At 42.2% G+C, this 25,025-nt stretch overlaps 1 protein-coding gene across 2 annotated transcripts; it reads right to left on the minus strand.

Moving 5' to 3' along the window:
• Nucleotides 1-625: 625 nt before the first annotated feature.
• LOC137246952 (facilitated trehalose transporter Tret1-2 homolog) lies at nucleotides 626-24,712 on the minus strand. Of its 2 annotated transcripts, XM_067778000.1 has the most exons (7): nucleotides 24,567-24,712; nucleotides 9,663-9,901; nucleotides 9,462-9,597; nucleotides 6,085-6,279; nucleotides 5,865-6,013; nucleotides 1,711-1,870; nucleotides 626-1,633 (listed from the first exon to the last, which is right to left on the minus strand). In XM_067778000.1, exons 2-7 carry the CDS (start codon nucleotides 9,783-9,785, stop codon nucleotides 723-725), a joined length of 1,674 nt encoding a protein of 557 aa, XP_067634101.1. In that variant the 5' UTR covers nucleotides 9,786-9,901; nucleotides 24,567-24,712; the 3' UTR covers nucleotides 626-722. The 2 variants fall into 2 exon arrangements, with proteins under 2 accessions (XP_067634101.1, XP_067634102.1); XM_067778001.1 differs by lacking the exon at nucleotides 24,567-24,712 and having other exon boundaries at nucleotides 9,663-9,911.
• Between the last annotated feature and the right edge of the window lie 313 nt (nucleotides 24,713-25,025).

Genomic DNA, 25,025 nt, shown 5'->3' on the forward strand with positions numbered 1-25,025 from the left:
CATGTTATGCGAATGAAAGATGACGCTCCGGCCAAGAAAGTGTTTCTATCGGAACCCGCCTATGGAAGCAGAGGTAGAGGGCGGCCCCCACTCCGTTGGATGGACCAGGTGGAAAACGATTTAAACTCTCTTGGTGTGACCAATTGGCGCCGATTGGCAGAGAGAAGAAGCGACTGGCGCACCTTGTTGGACGACCATAAGCGTTTAAACTGTTAAGCGCCAATTAAGTACGTAAGTGTTCAATACAAAACTTCTGAGTTCTTATTAAATGAATTTCTTGATATCAGGAAGCGTAGGAGTTATAAATTTTACTATAAATATTTATTTTAATAATTATTTCTTGACTTTTTTTTGGTCGAAAAGTAATAATTTTTATTTTTTTTATTTTCAATTCCACTCGTTCTTGGCTCCTATCCAAACTAGGTAATCCGATCTCATGACTTCGCAATCATCAAGGGCTATCTTGGACACCTTTGATGCTAAAGACTTTTAAGTTGCTAATTGTCACTGGACTATACTGTAGCAGTTCTTTCACCGCAAAGAAACCATTGCTTGAGTCAAGAAGGCGAAACGATTTTCTCGCCTTCGTTTTAGCAATTCAACAAAAAATATACTCCTTTGAATCTCCAATGAGTATCAAAGCTAATTTAATGCCTTTTTATTTTATAATGAGAACTTATTTATAAAACGTATTTATAAACCTTCACATATGTCAAATAAAGCTAACATAGAGCTAAGCCTTTCTCCAGTAAATCCCTCTCACTTACCACACCATCTTCATTCACGTTACTCAAACGCATTAGAACTTCTTCCAAATCAGTTTGTGAACTAAAGACACCCTTAGATACTTGCATAGCGATTAGTGATTCACGACGAAACACTTGCGCATTTGTCACACGTCGTCCTGTACGGAAGTAGTTCTCAATCTCAAGCAAAGTACGCCCCTTTGTCTCGGGCACAAATAGCCATATATACAACATGCCCGTTAAAATAGTTAAACCAAAAAAAGCAAAAGTATACGCCGTACCTATTAAAGACTCCACAGTTGGATACAATTTTACAACCGCAAATGAAAATCCCAGCCCAACGAAAAGTGTTAATCCATTAGCACTACCACGTACACGTTGTGGAAATACTTCGGAGATCATTAAAAACGGCAGTGGCAATAAACCCAAAGTTGTAAAAATTATATGCAAAATAATAGCAAATACAGCCAGCAATGGCACTCTTTCTCTTATGAAAGGCCACTGACAACTTGCGGCCAACACAAGCATACAAACTGACATGCCACCAGCTGAAAGCATACCAGCCGGACGTCGACCCCAACGTTCAAACATTGTGCTCATGAAAAAAGTTGTGATCAGGCGCGCGACACCAACAAATACAGCAATCAACATAGGGTCGAGGGAAATTCCAGTGCTTTCAACTATTTGGGCGGCAAATACAATGACAATGGGAAGACCAGAAAATTGTTGAAAGAAGAAAAAGCCGATCATGATTGAGAGTGGTTTGTAGACGTCCGGTGAACGTAAGGTCTGCATCAGAGACTCATTTTCAGCGGCTGTATGGCTTTGATCAGAAGCTTTCTTCATTAGCGCCAGTTCAGTCTCAAACTCATCGTAAGTTCTGGTGTCTAAAAATATTTGAAAATTCAAGTGGAGGTTAGAATACAAATTGTAAATATTATTTTATCTTACTGAAGTAGCTTACCCTTTTTGGCGAGACCACGGAAATATTTTAGTGATTTGCGTGCTTTTTCCGTTTTGCCTCTCAGCAGTAACCAGCTGGGCGATTCAGGCATAGGCAACACGCAAATAAAAGCAATACATTGACCTATGAGCGTTATGAGACATATTAGTTGAATGTTACCCTGGGGACGATAGTAGAAGGAAATAATCAAAACTTGCAATAAAAACTAGATGTATCACTTATCTGAGCCACCACAAGCGGATTAAAGGGCTTGGAACATTTGTGCGGTAGTCATGTCTGTCGCAAGAGGCGACTTAAATTGATAAACCTAGAAGGTTGGATGTAGTCACATCGGTGATCAAGAAACTGGATCTGCTCCAAGAATTATGTAATACCATCGTGAGAAGAAGCAAAATGATTGATGAATATGGAGCAAGAGATCGGTAGCCATAAAATAAATGATCTTAGTGAGTTCCATTCGGTATATGTACAAGTTAGTCTAAACTGTGGGGGATCATAAAATCACATCAAAGCCCTAACTGAAATATTTGAGAGCACAAATTATCTCTTTACTACTAAGTTTTTAAGGAGAGCTTCAGAGTAGTAGAGTGCTGATTGTCCCGTCTCTTCATTGGATATTTCTCAGGGCATTTAGTTTACAATGTGGGGGATGTAGAGAACAAGAATATACCGAAGTCTGCAGTGTGTAGCAGGACGCCCTTGCTGTAAGGGAGAGAGTGTGAACATGTGGAACGACGCTACCGCCAATGATATGCCAATGTTAAAGGGGCATATAAGTAGTGTGTATAGACGGGGGTTGCCCCTGCTACAACGGGTATAAGAATTTGAATGCGTAGTGGCAAACCTGCAGAGCTATAGGGGACTTACAGTTATCCGATTATCAAAAGCTTATCAAACAAAGTCAGACGAAGCAAAATATATTTATATATCAAAAATTCACTATGCACAATATTGTAACGGATTTACTTTCAAATCCTCTTATTTGCCCTTTTGCTAAGTTCGTATCACTAAACTGTTGAATAAATAACTCCAATATTGAATAATGGAAAAATGGCCTTTATTAAAGTACTTCACAATAACACTTATACTTTGCAACTAGCTGGCTTAATAACCAAACTGGTAGCTTAAATGAAACTAACTTTCAAAATAATACTGCTATGGCTCGCTAGATAGCGTCTTAATCGAAACTGCTTGATAACTCAAATCAAACTGAATTCCAGCGCCTTTACAATTGCCGCCTTTTATACTCTCGGATTTCAACGTTCGTATCTTCTAGGCGCTTCCAGAATCTACTAGTCCAGCAGCTCTCAAACTTCTCAGCCGTAACTACAATTGCATGATTTTATAGTTTTTCTCATTGCATACTTTCAGGAGTATCTCAGATATATGCATGTGTTTATGCATTGACTCTCCGCTGCTCGTATACGTACATGGTACATATGTGTAGACGCAATTATTGTTTTGTTTATGTAGATACATAACGATTGATCTATGGATGTGAATTCACGTCACTGATTAGCATCGGCTTAGAGACGATAGCATCGCTCAGTGCTGCTAACATTCGTTACACTGCCCTCCACCTAAGTCTGATCGTCCCGATCAGACAAATCTCCCGATCTAAACGTCGCTTGCATCTCCAAATGTACCGCTCTTCTTCTCCGTGGTTTCTCAATGCTTTGTATGCGGTAGATGGTATCACTGATCTTCTTCACAACCTTGTACGGGCCTTCCCAACTGCACCGAAATTTGGCTGGAACACCTTTCCGCCGGTGAGTGTTGTTTAACAGTACCAAATCTCCCGCCAAGAAACCTTCCGAATTAAAGTTCTTGTCATGCCAGTGTTTCATCTTACTACTCATTACCCTGGGCCGTTCCTTCACACTCTGTTGTTTGGCCAATGAACTACTTCGTAGAGCTTGCGCTGGACGGATTTGCTTTGCATAATCAGTATCGTTCCGACGCTTCACAACAGTAGTGTGCCTTGGCTTGAAACCACCCTTGCATCCTTTCTGCGAAATCCTTTCCTTCGTTTTAGTACATCCGTTAGGGGTTTTCAATGCCAGTGTTTCTCTCACAGGTACCTTCGGTTTTGATTTGTTTGGCCCATTTGTTCCATCAACCTTCACCTTTGAATTTCATGGTCTTTGTCGAGTCTTCTCCACCAGTACCCGATTACTGCTGAACCCTTCTTCCAAACTAAAGTTAAGTGGTATGTCCTGGTTCCTATAGCGCATAATTTTTCTCCGCATATCGATCCGGATGTCATGGTCAACCAAGAAGTCCACTCCCAATATGACTTCATCAACGATCTCCGCCACAACGAATTTGTGTAAAACTATGACCTTCCCAATTAGGACTTCACATATCACTTCTCCCTGGACTTGGTTATACTCGCCTGTGACCGTACGCAACCTTGCTCCAGGTAATGACTTTACTCTCCTGTAGACCAAATCAGATCGAATCAAGGAATGAGATGCGCCCGTATCTACAGTCAGTACATGTTCTTTGCCATCCACATTCCCTCTGACTGTAAGACTGCTCGATTTTCTACCAATTTGCAACACATATCACAGGGCATTCAATAGCTGGATCTAGCTCTCGATCTCTACCTCTTACTCGCTCTTACTCATCTCCTCCAGCTTTACGTTTACGGCCACCCACATTGTTGGAACTACTAGGATCAAGATCGCAATGACGGGCAATGTGACCGGACTTCCCGCATTTGAAACATTTGATAACTTTTTCACTCCGCTTTTGCGATCCTTTCAGCGCCTCCAATATTGTGTCTACCCAATCTGGTCTTTCCACTTCCACACAATGAGCTCTGTATTCTGGTTTCCTCAATAGTGAGGCCGTTTCCTGAGTCAATGCATGTGATACCGTTTCAGCCAATGTCAGCTTTGGGTTTGCGTAGGTAGCTCGCTTCGTTTTCAATTCCCGTATGCCATTTATAAAACTCCGGATTTTTACCCTCTCGGTGTATTCCACGGGTGCGTCCGCATTTGCGAAATGAGCCAACCTTTCAACATCCGAGCAAACTCCTGCAAAGTCTCACTCGCTCTTTGGTGACGGTTTTGCAACTCAATTTGGAATATCTGTTTCCTATGCTCGCTTCCATAACGTCTCTCGACAGCGGCCATCAATGCTTCATAGTTGTTCCGCTCTCCTTCGGGAATCGTCTGTAGGATTTCGGCTGCTGGCCCTTTCAATGCCACGAACAGAGCTGCAACTTTATCTTCAGCATTCCAGTTGTTCGCTGCCGACGTCTTCTCAAGTTGGAGCTTAAATACCTGGAATGGAACAGAACCATCGAACGTTCGGGACTTTATCTTCAGAGTAGACGTTGAAGTGTTTGGACGGTGAACTTTGCCATGTCCTTGTTGTCCTCTGGAATTTATTCAAAAATTCCTCTTCTGACACCAATTGTAACGGATTTACTTTCAAAGCCTCTTATTTGCTCTTTTGCTAAGTTCGTATCACTAAACTGTTGAATAAATAACTCCAATATTGAATTATGGAAAAATGGCCTTTATTAAAGTACTTCACAATAACACTTATACCTTGCAATTAGCTGGCTTAATAACCAAACTAATAGCTTAAACGAAACTGACTTTCAAAATAATACTGCTATGGCTCGCTAGATAGCGTCTTAATCGAAACTGCTTGATAACTCAAATCAAACTGAATTCCAGCGCCTCTACAAATGCCGCCTTTTATACTCTCGGATTTCAACGCATCTTCTAGGCGCTTCCAGAATCTACTAGTCCAGCAGCTCTCAAACTTCTCAGCCGTAACTACAATTGCATGATTTTATAGTTTTTCTCATTGCATACTTTCAGGAGTATCTCAGATATATGCATGTGTTTGTGCATTGACTCTCCGCTGCTCGTATACGTACATGGTACATATGTGTAGACGCAATTATTGTTTCGTTTATGTAGATACATAACGATTGATCTATGCATGTGCATCCACGTCACTGCTTAGCATCGGCTTAGAGACGACAGCATCGCTCAGTGCTGCTAACATTCTTTACAATATTTTTAGGAAGGAGCTTCCGCATTTTAATTCCCTAAATACATTAAAAAATCCTACCTGTCGCGTCTTTTAATATAGAAAAGAAATTGTATCCATATAATCCTAGATAAACTTACCCGTATCAGAAACCCCAATATATACATCAGCAATATACCCAATGACATAAGAATAGATGAAGCCAAAATTAAACGTCCACGTATGCTTGGTAAACTAATTTCAGCCGAATATGAGCCAATAGGTGTCATGGCTGCACCTGATAAAATTCCTGTGTATATTTTGGAAACTACTGGATTCTTGGCTTTTTCTGTTTATTCTTTATCTAACTACCGAACTTACCTGACAAAAATCTTCCGAGCAATAATTGTGCATAAATTGAATGTTTTGAATTATGATAAGACGCAGTGAGCATCAGTGTCCATGCGATAATACCAACTACATTTGTTAGAAGTAAAGAACACTTTCGGCCCAGTCGATCCATCAGATAACCAATTATTAAACCACCAAATGGGCCTGCCACACTGTGGATGGATGCTAGAAGGAGAAGGGGAATAGTATATAATATAGTATTGGATTCACATTCATATGGCACAGCGATAAATCTCTCTTCTGAAGCCAAAAAACTTGGCGTAATTCTGGACTCCGAATTAAGCTGGAAAAGGAACGTTGAGTTGACATCAAAGAAAGTTCTGACAGCATACATACTACACCTGCAACTGAGCTTTCGGGAGGGGGGGGGGGGGCTGTGACCGCATATCATCCATGACATGTACATTACAGTCATTTGTCCGATACTAACGTATGGAGCTCTTTTTTGGTGGAAAGCGCTAGGCAAAAAAAGAAATCAACACAAGGCTGGGAAGATGCAAATGAATTTCAGGTGCAGTAAGCAGCGCACCTCATCAAGGGTTAAACGTAAATTTTCACTTGGTACCTCTACAAGTGTTCGTGCTGGGATTGCTCGCGAAAGGGGCTCTACGACTAACAGAATCCAACATGTGGTAATCAACCTATTCGGGTACGCGGCTGTTGACTTCCATGTGCAGAACATAAGATATCTTTCAGGAGGAATGGAAGAAAAGCCATAACAGTGGCAGGGGCATTATAGTCAACACAGGTGGCTTGAAAATGGGAAAACGAACTGGAGTTCTATGTATTACAAGCATCTGTAGGTAAATTAGTAATACTGACTTTCTAATCCATGCAGTGTCTTTCAGGCGGAGGTCTGTATTATACAGAGAGCAACGGGTGGTATTTCCTACACCAATGTAACGGTCTGAGTGCGAGGCTGCCTTAAAGGTATTAGACCCCAACACAATAAAGTCGAATATCGTTCGGAGGTGTGGTTAAGCCTCGCTGGCGTCTAAAAAGTATCTGAATAACTCCCTTTTCTGGGCAAATGGTTCGTTGATGACTGCTAGGATGTAATCTGGTCGGATGAATGTAGCATCCGTCACATAAAGATAAAAATATGTCCTAGTGAAAGTGTCGGAAGTTTCCATGCACGCCCTCTTAACCTTACCTAACCTATTTTAGTTTTTATGTTAAGTGGTGGACATTAAGCACGAAAATGCTCTATACGCCTGAGTTTGTGACTCAACGCGAAAACGAAGTAGGCGAATTATGGTTATGGGCTCTGAGAGAAGAACTTGGTGAGAGAGAGGGAGGGAGTGGCGCGAAGTTTATAAATCAAATTCAGTAATTTCAAGCCTTTATTTTCTTACGTGGGTTCTTTGCAATGAATCGCTGAGGAGGCAGGGGAGAGGACTTTTAAGGCTAAAATCGGTCCGTCAGCTTAATTCCGTCAAAAATAGATGTCGCGGCTTGAAGGGCCAGACTATGTAGGTGTACACATTATTGGAGCCACTAAAGAGATATTAACTGAAAAATGCAAATGCTTCAAGAATGGGAAGCCAGATCCTACTGTACATCTTTGCTGTACCGAAACTAGTAGTTTCAACTTCATGGGTGGTAACAACCGCAAAGCTGAATGAGATGAGAAAATCTAAAAATCCACTCAGCCGTTAAAATAAATATCCCAAAATCTCTGCCTTATAGATCGTTCGAGAAATCTTACTGTCGGAGGGTATGTAGATGGAAGAAGAGTTGAAAACATAGGTGCCCAAAATTTTAAAGAGATTGCCTATTTGTATACGCAATGAGACCACAATTCTGATTGGGAATGCAGACCCTGTAGAGCTTGGAGTTATTCTTGACAGCAAACTGTTATGGAAACTTAATGTTGCCTTGTACTGCTGTCGAGGGGCGATCGGCAAACTGTGCGGACTCTCTCCAAGAGTGACACATTTGCTGTCTGGTCTGATGGAAAGCACTAGACATTTCTCCCACGGCCAAACAGTTGGAAGCTGCAATGCAATGCAATGCCTACACTGGCACTTAGCGCCATGCTGAGTCTGAACCCAGAAAAATAGTCAGAGCTCGGGTGGTAATACGACTTCGTGAAGCGGTATATAAGCATGAAAATTACGGGCACCCCAGCATTTACCACTCATATTTCCTCAAGAGGTGAATGGAGTGGCGAAACATTACAGTAAGGGGTCTGATAAATCTGTTCACTTATAAATCTAGAATTACCGGGATGGTAAGGCCAATGTCAAGAATGTGGTAAATGGGACCTAATTAGATAATTAAGGGGTTACCAGAGAGCTAAACTTTGGCACCATGAGGTCGAGGACTGTGAAGAATTGCTTGAATTTACTTGCGGTAGTATCTTACTATTTTTGATAAAATTAAGAGGTCCAGGGTCTATGGATTTCCTTGGCAACTCTGAACGAAGTGAAGAATTTCAGACTCTGATGGCTGCTTACTCTCTGTCTTTGGACAGGTGGGTCTCGAGTCAGCAAAGCAAACGCTGGTCTGTTAACACCTCAAGCTGTGTCGGCGCGATGCGCGTTTTTATACTGGACAGCTCCAGCTGTGTTGGCTGTTTTGAGCAATCATCCAGTCAATTTATGCTTACCTGTCCAGCCTTTGCGCCACGCGGCATAAATATCTCGTAAGGGACGTATTTGACTCTACGGAGGAAATTTCCAAAGATCTATGTGTACCTTATTCGTAGCTTTATCTTTGCCACTCAGCAAGTCGTTTCACAGTTAGAGTACGTAGTAACATAATGGGACAACATAAAAGTGTACAAATGAGCTGTTCTTTAACTGCATAAATGTCATCCAAGTTAACCCAATCTAAGTTTTCCTCAACTGTCTCTCTCAACACTGTGGAGGTCTCCGCATTCCTTACTTACTTACTTTCTTGGTCGGAGCATTTTCTTACATTCATACACTCATACGGCTTATCAATGTACCTTCTTCGGTACTTGCCGTAAGCATAACAGACAGCATAATGAATCTTATGGAGAACAATTCTGTCTAACACTACGAACACTAAAATGCGCATCCCATCATCTCCCGACTCTGTTCAGATAACTAGACTGATATGATGAGCCCTTTGTCGAACGTGATTGCTGTTCCTCGGGAGAGGACTTTACTTATCAATTGCCTTTCCAAGGTAGAACTTGTTGACAAGGGTTATTTTCAGTTAGATTAAAGCTGGTTCTCAGCTAAACGCCTCAACAGTGGACGTTTGGGGTCCGGAAGGCTAAGTGATGTTAAAAATAAAATAGCTCTATTTGAAATTTCAACTAGTAATGGCATGCTATTAAGAGTTTCTCGCTTTATATTTTTAAAATTTCTACTTACCAAACCAACCACTTTCTGCCGTATTAAAATGATAAATGTCATTTGGATCAGTCAATTGTGGTAGCGTAGCTGAAGGAAGCGCCGCTGCCATACCCGACAGTACAACGCACGCATTTCCCAATAAAACCATGCATTCCTGCGATAAAAGGCGTTTAGTTTGTATATTTACTGTTAACTTGTTTTTGGTATATTTTCTCTTACCTGCCGCAATACTGCTTTTTTACGTTCTCCCAATGGTTTAATGGGCTTATTTTTTAAAGCTTTACTAATGAGCGGCGAGAGCACGATGTTACTGCTTTGAATTTTCGAGAGCTCTGGATTCATTTTGTGTGATCTGTTTCACTAGCTGAAGAAATTTGTGTGAAATTTTAGTGAGTCTGCTTTCTCTATCTCTTTCCCTTTGCGTTCCTTTTTTCTCCCTCTGGTTGTGTTGCTTTCATCTAGGCGTTTGAAAGGCAATTAAAGTATAGCAATTAAAGTATAGCAATAAACAAATTTTATATAAATTAATTTTTATTGCACGCACTAATTTTTATAATTTTAAAGTGGTGAGCGATCAAGATTACCAATTGATTAAAGTTATGGCGAATTTTGTATTGCCGAAATAACCAAACTGCGTAAATGAACTTTGAGGCGAAAGAAATAAAACAAGTAAAGAAGGCTAAGTTCGGGTGTAACCGAACATTACATACTCAGCTGCCAAATTACAGGTTGGCAAAATTTGTAAATTACCTTCTTTTAAAAGTGCGTGGTGCCACGCCCATTGTCCAAAATTTTACTAATTTTCTATTCTGCGTCATAAAGTCAACCCACCTACCAAGTTTCATCCCCTTATCCGTTTTTGGTAATGAATTATTGCACTTTTTCGGTTTTTCGAAATTTTCGATATCGAAAAAGTGGGCGTAGTTATAGTCCGATTTCAGATGGCGATCTGAGATGCGTGCCCGGGAACTTACATACCAAATTTCCTTAAGATACCTCAACATTTACTCAAGTTATCGTGTTAACGGGCAGACGGACGGACGGACTGACATGTCTAAATGAATTTATTTTTTCGCCCAGATCATTTTGATATATAGAAGTCTATATCTATCTCGATTAGTTTATGCCGTTACGGGGTACCGTTATGCGAACAAAATTAATATACTCTGTGAACTCCGCTCAGCTGAGTATAAAACAAATAAAAATGCTTGCCTTATATCCCACCTAACCTAAAGAATGCTAGCTTATGTTGAGTGACAGCTGTGAACAGTGAACTATCACCTTGATATTTTTATGTAGAGCCGTTGTACTATTACATACTCTAACGGTGAAACTGGCTTCAATTTAATTAGTTAAACGCTGCAGGGAAACGATAAGGATACGAATAAGGATACGAATAAGGCACACATCTATCTTGAAATTTTTCTCCGGAGAGTCGAGCACGTCCCGACCGCCTCATTCTCGCAAAGACTTTACAGCTAAGCATAAGGTGAATGTACTATTTCACCTCTTCGTACAGTTAACATGGATCAGACTATCCCGTATGAAAATCTATTAGACAGCACCTTATTAACACTCCTATATCCATGAGTGGAGGAGTTTTCATCTGACATCTGACTGGATGTTAAAGTCCCTAACAGTTACACCTGCGGATAGCATTCCATCTACTGCATCCTTTCTGGTGATGACCTCCCGCTAGAAGACGCTGCAGACAGCCTTTATTTCCAACTAAAACCAAGCTCATGTCATCATTCCAACCGTGTACTGGTTACCAGACACCCACCTCATATTAATTCCCAATTCCCTTCGCGCATAAAGGGAAGGATGATAACGAAAAGGTCGATGAATTGCTAAAGGAGGGTGCAGTACTTCATGCGCCTACCGTAGATGTCCCAATCCGTTTGGGAGAAATCAGGGATAGACTGTTGTTGTATGGGCCATTAAGCGGAAAAGGCGAAGAAAGAAACTTCTAAGGTCATGTAAAAATCCTACGATTTTATACATCCAAAGTTGATATGAGCAACTGAAGAGAGAATACTTAAATGTTATGAAGGGTGATGTTATGGGCCGCGTTAGTAACAGCAGATGTAAGAAGTGCGGACTAGAGGAAGAAATGGTTGAGCACATTCTGTTCTCGGCTCCTGCGCTCCCGCTGTCAATGCTCTAGTTACTAGGGGCGCCAGAGTTGCCAGATCTCGGGCCAGCAATTAAGCGAGGTTCTAGAAAACTCCATGTTTTTGGCATGAGGATAGAGTTATTTAATAATATAAGACCTGGTATCTGATTGCGGTTTTCCGTTTGGTCGTAAAATAAATTCAAATAATAGTATTTATAGACACTTATAGACACATTCATGTTATGTACCAGTGTAGATAATATATATAAGTCTCCACTTATTCCAACCATCGCCAATCGCTGCACTGCTTTCAACCTTATGACTGTGGAAGAAGTGTCACGTGCTCTCCACCAAACGAGAACGGTATAGAAGATGGCTTGACCACCACGCTGACGAGAAATGGCCTCTCATGGGGAGAGCACCCAGCGTCTTCCAGTCGCTTCTTGACAACGCTACAAGGCAACTGAAGCCTTCTTTGCTCTATCCTCCACATTAAGCGTCCATGACAGTTTGCTATGTTTGATCGCTAGTCCGCATGATTCGGACCACCTGGTTACAACATCCAAGTAGCTCTTTCAAACGACCGTTATTGTATTCAAAAATTTACTACTGACGTTTGTTACTGTGGCCAAAATCTGGTACCCCAGCGGGTTAGGGAGGTTAAAATATACCCGCATCAGGCATGCCACTAAAATACCCAATTGATTCAAGGTGTTATGTTAGCGCAACACTTTCAAGGGGATGCCAGCGCAATTTATAGCTTCTCTAATGCTATTTCCTTAGCAGCCGAGGCTCTGACACCCCAAGTTCCTGAAGGGTTCAATGTGGTCACATTAAGTCGTTATCGAGATGGTCGATGATTGTAACCGGTACGTATCGGATTAATATCCGGCAAAGGCCAATTAACATCGATAAAATTCCCCATAACTTCAGGGAGTGTCTTGACCGCTACAACAGAAACAATAACAATGAAAGAAGGTGCGAAAAAACAACCACCTGTTCCTTGCTCCACCGCGACAAGAATAGATTCGACCCGTTGTGATTAGATGGCTCCTTTTGCAGCAGGTAGGTCATTGTGGAAGGCTGTTTCAATAACAATACGTTGGCAGCTGAACGACGCTATTTTAGTAGACCTACCTCCACAATAGGCGTGTTTAGAAGACGGAAATCACTATTGAGTTATCCTGGTCCTTACGTAAAGATCAATCAGGGGTTCCAGCGTTTTTAAAAGGAACAAGGTTAGGCTGCTCGACCTAAAGTCTTTGGTAGACACCTGAGAGCTTTTCTTTTTGGAATGAAGATTTCTTTAACAATACTCCAAGACTTGCCAACACAGCTGCGCTTCAGACAGTTAGTGTAAATGGAAACCAGCTAGATGCTGGAAACTTCCAAAGATCTCTGAAATTGGGCAAGAAATATTCCATCCGGGCTCAGAGTTTTGCACGCCTTAAACACGCATTTGAAGGTACACTTTATATGCAAGAGGAGAGCAGTTACCTCGCCACTTCTTTAAGGACCCACACTCACTTTAAGGACCCACATATGAAAGAACTCGTTCGGGGTTCAGTGAAATACAGTGCCAGTTGTTATTATCCATAGATGGTGAAAACTGCCCTTAAACAGTATAGGGTTTTTAGTCACACCCCTTAATTTTATTTTTCGAAAACTTTTGCCCACTTCGCATAACAGCCGACGACTATGTTTATCCCTGCCCCCGTCTTCTTCCCCCCTCTTTTCAAGCAGCAATTGTGTAGGTCAGGGAAACAGACTCTTAGTCCCTACCCCGCTTTACACCGTTTGCCAGCACATAATATATACGTTTGCGACATCAGACCAATGCAGCTCCTGCCATGGACGGTGCCACTTTCCTAGATGTTCTGGTCTCCGCGACGGCAACACCTCGACGAGTTTCATTGCGCCATGTTGCCAGGCCGTATACCTAAATACACCGCGTACCCAATGCTTACCCAAGGACGTCTAGTCCCAGGGCCACAACAGCAATCGCGTTCTGGCCTTCCACAACCCAGGCGTAGTCACCCATCACTTACTCCCAGAGTGACGACGTCTCCCCCTATGCACTTCAGAATTCTGGAGTTAAACTGTAATGCATTAACTGGGAAGATCACGGAGATAGTCGACTTCATGAAGCGGCACAACATCCGCATTGCTGTGATTCAAGAGACTAAACTTACAGCAAGATCTGCATTCCAGACCTCTTCTGGGTATAATGTCCACAGAGAAGATCGCGAGAGCGAAAATGGAGGCGGCCTCGCGTTTATCATACACCATCATATATTTGATCCAGACATCGACCGCAGGGACAGTGTCTTAGAACGTCAAGGATTATCTGTCCGGTCGGGCCATGCAAACCTAGAAATCATCAACATCTACATCCCTCCGGTCACCTGTTGCCCTAGTGGATATCGCCCTGATATCAACGCCGTACTCACTGGAAACAATCGCATTATCTTAGGCGATTTCAATGCCCATCACGATCTATGGCATTCAAACTTGCGGGTGGACAGTAGGGGTGAGATGTTAGCGGATCAAATAGAAGAGACGAAGTTCTGCAAAATAAACGGAGACGCCCCACACGTATGGTAGGATGCTGTCACCGTTCATCGAATATTTCAATCGTGAGCGTAGAACTCGTAAACTGCATCAACTGGCATCCGACCACCTGTCTATACGAGGGCGGATCAGACGACGAAAATGCTTTCCAGTGCCTCGGAAAGCTCATTAAGGAGATGAAGGAGTTTGTAGGAAGTGGAAAACGCACCACTAACCAAAACCTTCGGGATTTGGTCAAGGCTATTGCGATCTCCTACGAGCAAGCCACGGATGCGCTCAAGAAGACGAGTAGTTCTTGCTGGGAAGTGAAGCAGTCACAGACTACCCCATCCCTGGCACAAAGCGTGCAACAGAAATCTACAAAACGTGGCCGTGAGTGCGCATCCGGGGGTACGCCATCGCCGCAGGTGCGACCAAAGAAGAAGAAGAACGCGCAAAAGACCTCAGAAGTCGTGAACGCACCAACAAAGGAAGTAACATAAGTAGTAAAAGAACCAGAAAAAGGAGGAGCTTGGGCGACGGTTAAAAAGCAAAAGCGCCCGAAGCAGAGACCAGCCCGCCCCGACGCAATCCTGATCAAAAGCTAAGGCGATTGCTCATACGCGGATATTCTTAAAGCTGTTAAAAATGAAGAGTCACTGAAAGAAATGAACACAATGGTTCGTAAGATCCGCAAGACTGCTAAAGGAGAACTCCTCTTCCAACTCAGTAGGCAGTCGGACAGTGACACTGCAAAACTTGAAGCAGCTGTAGGACAAGCTCTCTCAGGGAAAGCCGATGTCAAGTCCCTCAAGGAGGAGTCTCTGTGCGAAATACGCGATATAGACGAAGTAACAACGGTTGATGAGGTCTGCCAGGCGCTGAACACACAGCTTGCAGGCTTCAATGTAAGCCGTCTTCTGTGCGATCCTTGCGCAAAGCGTATGGCGGTACGCAGACTGCGACTATTTCTTTACCCACCGAGTTAGTTCGGGAACTTACGAGAAGTGGTAAAGTCCGAATCGGATGGGTCATATGCTGAGTCCGAGCAAAAGTTCAGCCGAAACGATGCTTTAACTGTACCGAGTTCGGACACATAGCAAGAAATTGCGGCACCGAATCCAATCTCAAAGGCGCTTGCTTTAAGTGCGGGGGCCAAGGACACGCGGCGAAATCATGCACTAACGCGCTTAAGTGCTTATTGTGCGCTAGAAGAGGGCTCAGCGGCACAGACCATCACACTGGTGGCTATAAGTGCCCAGTATATAAAGAAACGGTCCAGAAACAAAGACCTTTATGAGATTATTGCAACTTAATCTTAACCATTGTGAAGCAGCCCAGGACCTTCTGGCACAAACAGTTTTGGAGTTGAAGATTGACTTAGCACTTCTTAGTGAGCCCTACAGAGCGAAGACTGCGAATTGGATACAAGACGAATTGAGCAAGACTGCTATTTGGTCCTGCAGACATAATCCCTTATATGCGGAATTAATACTTAATGAACGAAGATTCGTATGCGGTAAGATTGATGGCATTTACGTTTACAGTTGCTATATACCACCTAGTACGCCGCTGGACGCGTTCGAAGAAATCTTCGGGAAAATAGCCATGGATGCGACGTTGCGGAAGCGTTTTGTCATCGCGGGAGACTTTAATGCATGGGCTATAGAGTGGGGCTCACAGAGAACATCTCCCAAAGGGAGGGCTCTGCTCGAAGCATTTGCATTTCTTGTTGTAGCGCTCCTTAACGTGGGTGGGCAAAACACCTTCTTAAGAAATGGGTTCGGCTCAGTAATCGACATAACGTTTGTCAGCGCCAATCTCTACAGGTTGGCTGAGTGAAAAATCAGTGATTGCTATACCCAAAGCGATCACTCAGCGATTGTGGTGGACATCAACCTCGAGGGGGGAGGGCGGCCCACTATACAGCCACCCCTAAAAAACAGAGGTTGGAATATCAATACTTTCGACCCCGACATATTCAAGCTAATGCTGACAACAGTCGAACATAGAGGAAGTGCTAACGACATGGCGAATAAATTAATGGCGGATATTAGAGCAGCATGCGATGCGTCAATAACTAGAAAGCCCAAGCGCAAACAACATTGTTCCACATTTTGGTGGACGAGCGCATACACTCCCCTAGGAGAGAGTGTATTCAGGCTAGGAGGCGCTATCAACGAGCCAGAGGGAGACCGGAATTTCTAGAGTGCAGAGCTACCTACAAAAGAGCGCGACTCGCACTTAAGAGAGCAAAAAAAGATAGTAAGCGCGAATGCTTTCTCAAGCTTTGCGATGACGTCGAGAATGACCCTTGGGGCACAGCTTATAAATTGGTTTTTAAGAAATTGAACCACAAAGGAGAGGCGATGCCAACATGCCCCTCTTTTCTCAGAAACGTGGTAGATACTTTATTTCCCACGCAAAGGGAGCTAGTGTCTCCCACATCAGGCGCCGTACTATACTCATTTGATGAGGTTACCGTCGTCGAGGTCCTTCAAGCGGTGAATAGACTGCAAGACCGCAAGTCTCCTGGCCCAGACGGGGTACCAAACAGAGCACTCAAACTAGCTCTCACTTATAACACGCCAACATTTGCGGAACTATTTAATGCATGCTTGGCTGAGGGGACATTTCCTACAATATGGAAACGACAAAAACTGGTCCTGTTGCCAAAGTTTGGTAAAAATACGGCGGAACCATCTAGCTACAGGCCCATTTGCCTGCTCGACTCCGCCGGTAAGTTTGTTGAGTGAGTCCTCTATAATCGACTCGAAAAAGAAATTGAAGATGTGGGTGGTATTTCCGATAACCAGTTTGGGTTTAGGAAAGGAAGATCTACTATCCCAGCTGCGAACATGGCGAAGGAAGTAGCCCAAGAAGCCATAAGTGGCACCCGATGGCTCGAAGGCTCTAAGGAATATTGCCTTATCGTTACTTTAGATGTAAAAAATGCCTTCAACACTGCCAATTGGGCAAAAAGTCTAGACACGCTGGAGCAGATAGGCACATCCCTTTACCTGCGTAGGATCATACGCAGCTACTTTGAAGGTAGAGTGCTGGAATATGAAACGGCTGCTGGAGTACAAAAGCTTCACGTCACAGGCGGTGTCCCTCAAGGCTCCGTGCTTGGTCCACTGCTTTGGAATATTATGTACGACGGAGTATTTCGACTCAAGGTACCCAATGGGGTGAAAATTATCGGCTTCGCGGACGATATCACATTGGTAATCACCGCCAAGCACCTAGGCGAAATATGCGCCAAATCTAATACAAGCATAGCGATGGTTCAATCGTGGCTTACGAAAAATGGACTGCAGCTGGCGGAACAAAAAACAGAGGCTGTACTCATATCAAGTAGGAAAAGGGTGGAGCAGGTCACTATAAGAATCGGCCGCCATGACATCGACACGCTGCCTGCAATAAAATACTTGGGGGTTGTGATAGACAGGAGGTTGTCATTCAAATCCCACTTAGAGTATGCCAATGGAAACGTAGCAAAAACCGTAGCAGCATTATCTAGGATAAGGATAAATGCAAGAGGACCAAAGCAACGACGGCGTCAACTTCTGGCTGGCGTTGTAAAAAGCCAAATACTTTACGGGGCTCCTGTTTGACATCAGGACACGGAGTACAAATCATACTTCCGCGGGGTAAAGTCGACTTACCGCCTGTGTGCACTACGCGTCTGTAGCGCCTTTAAAACTCTCTCTGACGACGCAGCACTAATCATCGCAGGAATGTGTCCTATAGACATATTATCAAAAGAAGCAGCGAAGATTTATCGGGATCAAAGCTCACGTAACGGAGCACGAGAGCGAAGCGTGCAGAACTGGCAGCTCAGGTGGAATGCCTCAACAAATGGTCGCTGGACACACCGATGTACCTCAGATATTAATATATGGGGATCTAGAAAGCACGGCGAGGTAGATTTCTATCTCACACAGTTTCTGAGTGGTCACGGATGCTTGAAGGAATATTTGCACCGATTCAATCACGAGCCTAACAACATATGCGATAACTGCGGCGGCGATACAGTAGAAGATGTTTACCATGTATTTTTCGAGTGTCCTAGGTTCTATAGCTCGAGATGCAAACTGTGCAGAATATTTGGGGAGGATTACACCCCTGAAACAATTGTTGGATGCATGCTACAAAGCAAAGTAAATGGTCCGCGGCATGCGATGTAATAGCGGAAATAATGAAGTGTCTACGAAGTCTTGAAAGGCTACGGCGCAGCAGCGAACATTGAACAGTCGAGTTGTGTGGGTGGATAACAAATTGTTAAGGTGGAGGGGATCGAGCTGAGCACGTATTGGCCTCCGTACAATTAGCGGAGTGAGTATGATAAAATAAGAAAATACCATAATATATGTAGGTAATGTAATAGTAAACCAGGCGATGGATTGGAGACAAGGCCTCTTCAACCGTTCGAATACTGCCCCAGGTGAAGGAATAAAGACACGGCCTCTTCAACCGTGCGACCAAAAGCAGTCAACATACACGCAACGACAAACCTACGGATTGGAGACAAGACCTCTCCAACTGTAGAAACAACGAGTATGAGGGTAAACGTCTCACATGTAATCAGAGTTTATACTCGGATTGGAGAGAAGGCCTCTCCAACCGGTGGAAGTACTAGGAAAGCCCCGTTACGTATTGTGGAAAAAAAAATAAAAAATAAAAATTTATTCTATTTATACATATATAAGTTATTTATTCATATATACATATATAAAAAACAAAACCCTACAATCCCAGTAGTCGAACGCACAAGCATGCCACAAGCACAATATGCACAGTGTTTAAGGTAGGCTTGGAAATATTCGTAGAAGTGGTATGAGTCTAGCACATTCAGGTAGTAAGCAGGGCGTGTCAGTCCCAGCGTTAACCATACCGCGGCACTATCTAAGTACAGCAACGTGACCCCGACAGACGTAGCGCTTAGTGCTCAACCTACCTCCCGACGAAATACTTGACGGTAGTAACGAGGGGTAAATGGTACTCAGACGGTAGGAGGTTTAGTGCGGTTAAAGTCCCACACTGACTATGAGGCTTTCGATGCTTCCTCCTCGTAAAAAAAAAAAAAAAAAAAAAAAAACCTATCTATACTTGTTTCGCTCGTGCGTTCCGCCGACTTCATCGTCATAGAAAAACGCACTTTTAACTTTAAAAAGGAAAGTGGGATGAATGCAAATCCTTTACAGATAACCGCTTTGCTGCCCTCCCTATCCTAACTGATGCCCGCCAAGGGGAGCGTGCTTTCCGCAAGGTCATTCAATCCGCCTGGGCTCGTTCATTCCCGCCTGTAGAATTCTCGAAATTCATCCCCACTTCCTGGCAGAGGCCGCAAGTTTAGCGAGAGAACGTGACCTTATAAGACAGCTCGATCCCGGCGACCCCCAAATAAGGGATATAAACCAACGGATCAGATTGCTTGTGGATGAACACAAGCGGGCGAAATGGGAGGAGCACCTAAGCGGTTGTAACCTCTCTGCCGATGTAGGTAAACTTTGGTCCACTGTAAAGTCCCTATCGAATCCGTCTAGGCACAACGACAAAGTTTCCATCGCCTTTGGCGACAAAGTGCTGTCGGATGCGAAAAAATGCGCGAGCGCTTTCTGTCGATAATACATAATGCATTCTACGGTCGACAAAGATAGACGGAGGGCCAACAGACACGCACGTAAACATAAGTTCAGCGCGTCACCAATTACCATCACCGCCAAAGAGGTTGAGGATGCCATCGGTCATTGCTAAACCATCAAAAGCAGTGGGCCCAGACGGCATAGCCATGCCGATGCTTAAAAGCCTAGGGAAAGAGGTTTCCAAATATTTAGCACATGTCTTCAACCTGTCTCTTTCCACCTTTGTCATCCCCGAAAAATGGAAAATGGCCAAGATGGTCCCGCTACTAAAACCTGGGAAACCAGTAGCCAAGACGCTTGAAGCCATTTTGCACCCCCACTTCAAAGCAAATTTGCAGCTAGCCTACCATCAGCATGGCTTCAGAAAACTCCATAGCATCACCACCGCGCTAAATACCATCAGCACCCAGACAAATTGCGGTTTAAATAAAAACCCCCACCATAGAACAGTACTCGTAACGCTAGACCTATCAAAAGCTTTTGATACGGTCAACCATGGCACGTTACTGCAAGACCTGCCTTCGCCACCAGAAGGAGTTACTATCGTTTCCTACGCCGATGACTGCACCATAATGGCCACAGACCCAGGACCAGGGATCAATGAGCTTCGCAACAGAATAAACGGCTACCTCCCTGATCTCTCCAGTTTTTTCGCCTCGCAAAACTTGGCATTATCACCGACTAAATCCTCCGCGACCTTATTTACAACATGGACGTCCCAAATTTCGACCATTTTGAACATCCACGTCGATGGCACTACGCTACCGACTGTCCTATACCACAAAATCTTGGGTGTGACGTTTGATCAAGTTCTACATTTTGGTGAGTATGCAGCCACAATTGTTCCGAAAATCCAAGGCCGTAATAAAATACTCAAATCCCTTGCTGGCAGTACTTGGGGAAAAGACAAAGGAACGCTCGTTACCACATACAAAGCAATTGGCCAGCCGTTTGCTTGCTACGCGTCCCCTATATGGTCGCCAAGCCTAAAAACTACCCACTGGAAGAAGCTATAGGCCTGCCAAAATACTGCGTTCATAGCCGCCACGGGCTGTCGCCTTATGTACCCAGAACACCATCTACATAATGAGGCGAGAATACTCCCCATCAGGGAGAGAAATGAGATGCTAACCATACAGTTCCTGTTGAATACCAGGAAACCTGGGCATCCCAACAGACATCTGATTGATGAGCTAAAAACGCCTAGGGACTTAAGGAGTCATCTCTGTAAGCATTTTGAGGAAATACGGCACCTGAGAACTCAGCCATATGAAGCAAAAAAAAAACACAAGCAGGTCCTTGGTGAACTCCACAAACAGGCATCGGACCTTTATGCCGGGAATTGCCCGGTGAATCCAGTACTTAGGGAACAGTACCCAAAATATGCGGAAGAGGAACGCATACTCCCCAGGGAAACGCGAGTCACTCTGGCTCAACTTCGTTCTGGGTACTGTAACAGGTTAAACTCTTACATATCCAGAATCAACCCCGACATACAAAATGTATGCCGCGCTTGCAATGCCCCCACATGACACCAACCATCTCTTTAATTGTAATGTGGAACCAACCAACGCCTCTAACACCCCTTTCATGATGGTCCACCCCTGTCGAAATAGCAAGTTTCCTTGGACTCCCGTTAGAGGATATTGATCACAATTTATGATCGGTCGCAGTTATTAGGTGGGGCGTAACATTGCTACATCAACAACAACAACTATGTTTATTATGAGCAACAAGTAAGGAAGGCTAAGTGCGGGTGTAACCGAAAATTACGTACTCTGCTGATAGCTTTGGATACAAAATAAGGGAAAATCACCGTGTAGGAAAATGAACCTAGGGTAACCCTGGAATGTGTTTGTATGACATGGGTATCAAATGGAAGGTATTAAAGAGTATTTTAAAAGGGCCTTAGTTCTATAGGAGGACGCCTTTTCGAGATATTACCATAAAGGTGAACCAGTGGTGACTCTAGAATGTGTTTGTACGATATGAGAATCAAATTAAAGGTATTAATGAGGGATTTAAAAGGGAGTGGGCCTTAGTTCTATAGGTGGACGCCTTTTCGAGATATCGCCATAAAGGTTGACCAGGGGTGACTCTAGAATGTGTTTGTACGATATGGGTATCAAATGGAAGGTATTAATAAGGGTTTTAAAAGGGAGTGGGCCTTAGTTGTATATGTGCAGGCGTTTTCGAGATATCGACCAAAATGTGGACCAGGGTAACCCAGAACATCATCTGTCGGGTACCGCTAATTTATTTATATATGTAATTTATTTATATATGTAATACCAAAACAGTATTCCTGCCAAGATTTTTTGATTTTGATTGCGCCCTGCATAACTTTTCATTTTCTTCTACTTAATATGGTAGGTGCCACACCCGTTTTACAAAGTTTTTCTAAAGTAATATTTTGCGTTAATAAACTAATCCAATTATGTACCATGTTTCATCCCCTTTTTCATATTTGGTATAAAATTATGCCATTTTTCGTAATTTTCGATATCGAAAAAGTGGGCGTGGTCATAGTCGGATTTTTGCACCAAAATAAAGTGAGATCAGATAACTACGTGAACTAAGTTTAGTAAAGATATATCGATTTTTGCTCAAGTTATAGTGTTAACGGCCAAGCGGAAGGACAGACGGTCGACTATGTATAAAAACTGGGCGCGGCTTAAACCGATTTCGCCCATTTTCACAGAAAACTCTTATCGTCATAGAATCTAGGCCCTACCAAATTTCACAAGGTGTGATAAATTTTTGTTTGACTTATGGCATTAAAGGTATCCTAGACAAATTAAATGAAAAAGGGCGGAGCCACGCCCATTTTGAAATTTTCTTTTATTTTTGAATTTTGTTGCACTATATCATTACTGGATTACATTTTTTGTTAAAATTTGACTTTAAAAAATTGTTTTTTTTTTAATTGGCGTGTTCGTAATCCGATTTTGCTAATTTTTATTTAGCACACATATAGTAATAGGAGTAAATTTCCTGCCAAATTTCGTCATGATATCTTCAACGACTGCCAAACTACAGCATGCAAAACTTTTAAAATTACCTTCTTTTAAAAGTGGACGGTGCCATGGCCATTGTCCACAATTTTACAAATTTTCTATTTTGCGTCATAAGGTAAACCCACCTACCAAGTGTCAACACTTTATCCGTCTTTGGTAAAGAATAATCGCACTTTTTCAGTTTTTCGAAATTTTCGATATCGAAAAACTGAGCGTGGTTATAGTCCGATTTCGCTCATTTTAAATAGCGATCTGAAAGGAGTGCCCAGGGATCTACATATCAAATTTCATCAAGATATCTCAAAATTTACTCAAGTTATCGTGTTTATGGGCAGACGGACGAACGGACATGGCTAAATGAGTTTCTTTTTTCGCCCAGATAATTTCGATATATAGAAGTCTATATCTATCTCGATTAGCTTATGTCGTTACGGCTTACCGTTATGCGAACAAAATTAATATACTCTGTGAGCTCAGCTGAGTATAATAAATTACCAGATGTGTATGCTATGATTCTCAAGTTGTGGCTTCGAAACAACTCTTAAGATTTCATAAATATGCGAGTTATTGACATGAACTTCAATCGTACTCAATCTTGTTGGGTATATTCAACACCATTAAAACCAACGTAAGTAAGTAACTGATAAGTCAACTTTAGTTTATCCCTGCCAGATTGGCCACTTAAACCCAGCTTATAATTCAGTTAAAGTAGACTCAAAAACAGCAGAATAAGTTTAAGCGCAGTTTAACTGACACCCGGGTTGAACTTGTACTGAAAAACCGGGTCTAAGTGTTTTATTAATTTTATTGATTTTGAGATATTTATATCTTTCAAAATTGGCATGGGTTGTCAAGTTCGTTCAAGTACTCGAAAATACCTTTTTGTTTGATAGTATATAGATATACTTTTTTGCACACTTTAGATAACCTCCGCGGTTCCTAGCCTTAATCATTTTTATACCTTTCATGAACATGAAATGGTATATTAACTTTGGTCCGATGGACTCACCATTAAGTATACCGAATTGATCAGGGCGACGAACTGAGTTGATATAGCCATGTCCGTCTGTCCGTCCATCTGTCTGTTTGAACGCAATCTAGTCCCTCAAATTTTGAGATATCTCAATTAAATTTGGCACAAGGATGTATTTTTGTATTATGTTAGACATTTGTCGGATCGATTAGGATCGGACCACTATAACATATATCGCCCATACCACCGATCGTTCAGATAAGACGATTTTGGTCATTCCTGCCGCAATTCATAAAGTATAAACGTGAAACTCGGTTATATATATTCTAATATATCATAGAAGATTTTCTGAAAAAATCACTTTAATCGGAGCTATATATAGTATATATCCCATAAAACCGATCGTTCAGATAGAAATATTTTTAGCCATTTCTCCCTTAATTTCCAATATAAAAACAATAAACTTGGTGATATTTATTCTAATATATCATAGACGATTTCCTGTAAAAATCATTTCGATTGGAGCTATATATAATATATATCCCATACAACCGATCATTCAGATAAGGGAGTTTTTTGCCATTTTTTATTTTATATTTATCTTAAAAATCGTTTTTGCACTAATTTTCATTCTCTTAATTTAAATCTTTTTATTAATATTTTTACGCTATCTAAAGTGTTATGAAATAATGAAAATACTTTGATTGTCCTTCAGTAAATTAAATTTTGGCATAAGTTATCTTTTCAAGATTTGTTTTTTTTTTTTCAACTATCTCTAAGAACCACTTAAATTATTATTTTTTTTTTTTTTTGATTTACTGCTCAAGCGATAACCTGTGTTACACCGATTTTTCTATTCGCTCAACACCTTATTTTGCTTCGATGGAACTAAAATTTGTATATGTATATATATTGAACTAAAAATATCACTTCGGAAATTCGCACGCTACAATTATGTTCGTTTTTTTTAAGTTTAACGTCCAGTCCCGCCGAAATCTGTTATTGTTCTGAAATCATGTTTCTAGCTTGGCGCGAAGGTAAACTATTATTTAACAAACAGCAGCGAACAGAAAAATAGCAGCGACAATGTTCATCTAATTTGGTCCATTATATATATATATTTTTTTTTTTGATTTAAGTTATTTTGCGAAAAAGCGTTTATGAACTGTGTAGCTGTGTTTGCTTTTGGTACTTTAGAGTAGCAGTGACAACGAAAAATGTGCTCTGCTACAGCTCCGGCTGTGAACAAGAACAGGATGTAGAACAGAGCCCTAGCAT

Source organism: Eurosta solidaginis, chromosome 3 (assembly GCF_040869045.1).
Source record: "Eurosta solidaginis isolate ZX-2024a chromosome 3, ASM4086904v1, whole genome shotgun sequence".
Lineage (NCBI taxonomy): Eukaryota > Metazoa > Arthropoda > Insecta > Diptera > Tephritidae > Eurosta > Eurosta solidaginis.

Excerpts from the sequence above, each read along its gene's own strand:
- LOC137246952 (XM_067778000.1), bottom strand. The coding sequence starts at position 9,785 with ATGAATCCAGAGCTCTCGAAAATTCAAAGCAGTAACATCGTGCTCTCG. Across the intron at positions 6,280-9,461 it reads GGCAGAAAGTGGTTGGTTTG|CATCCATCCACAGTGTGGCA; the intron begins GTAAGTAGAAAT and ends TTCTCCTTCTAG. Across the intron at positions 1,634-1,710 it reads CCGTGGTCTCGCCAAAAAGG|ACACCAGAACTTACGATGAG; the intron begins GTAAGCTACTTC and ends AAATATTTTTAG.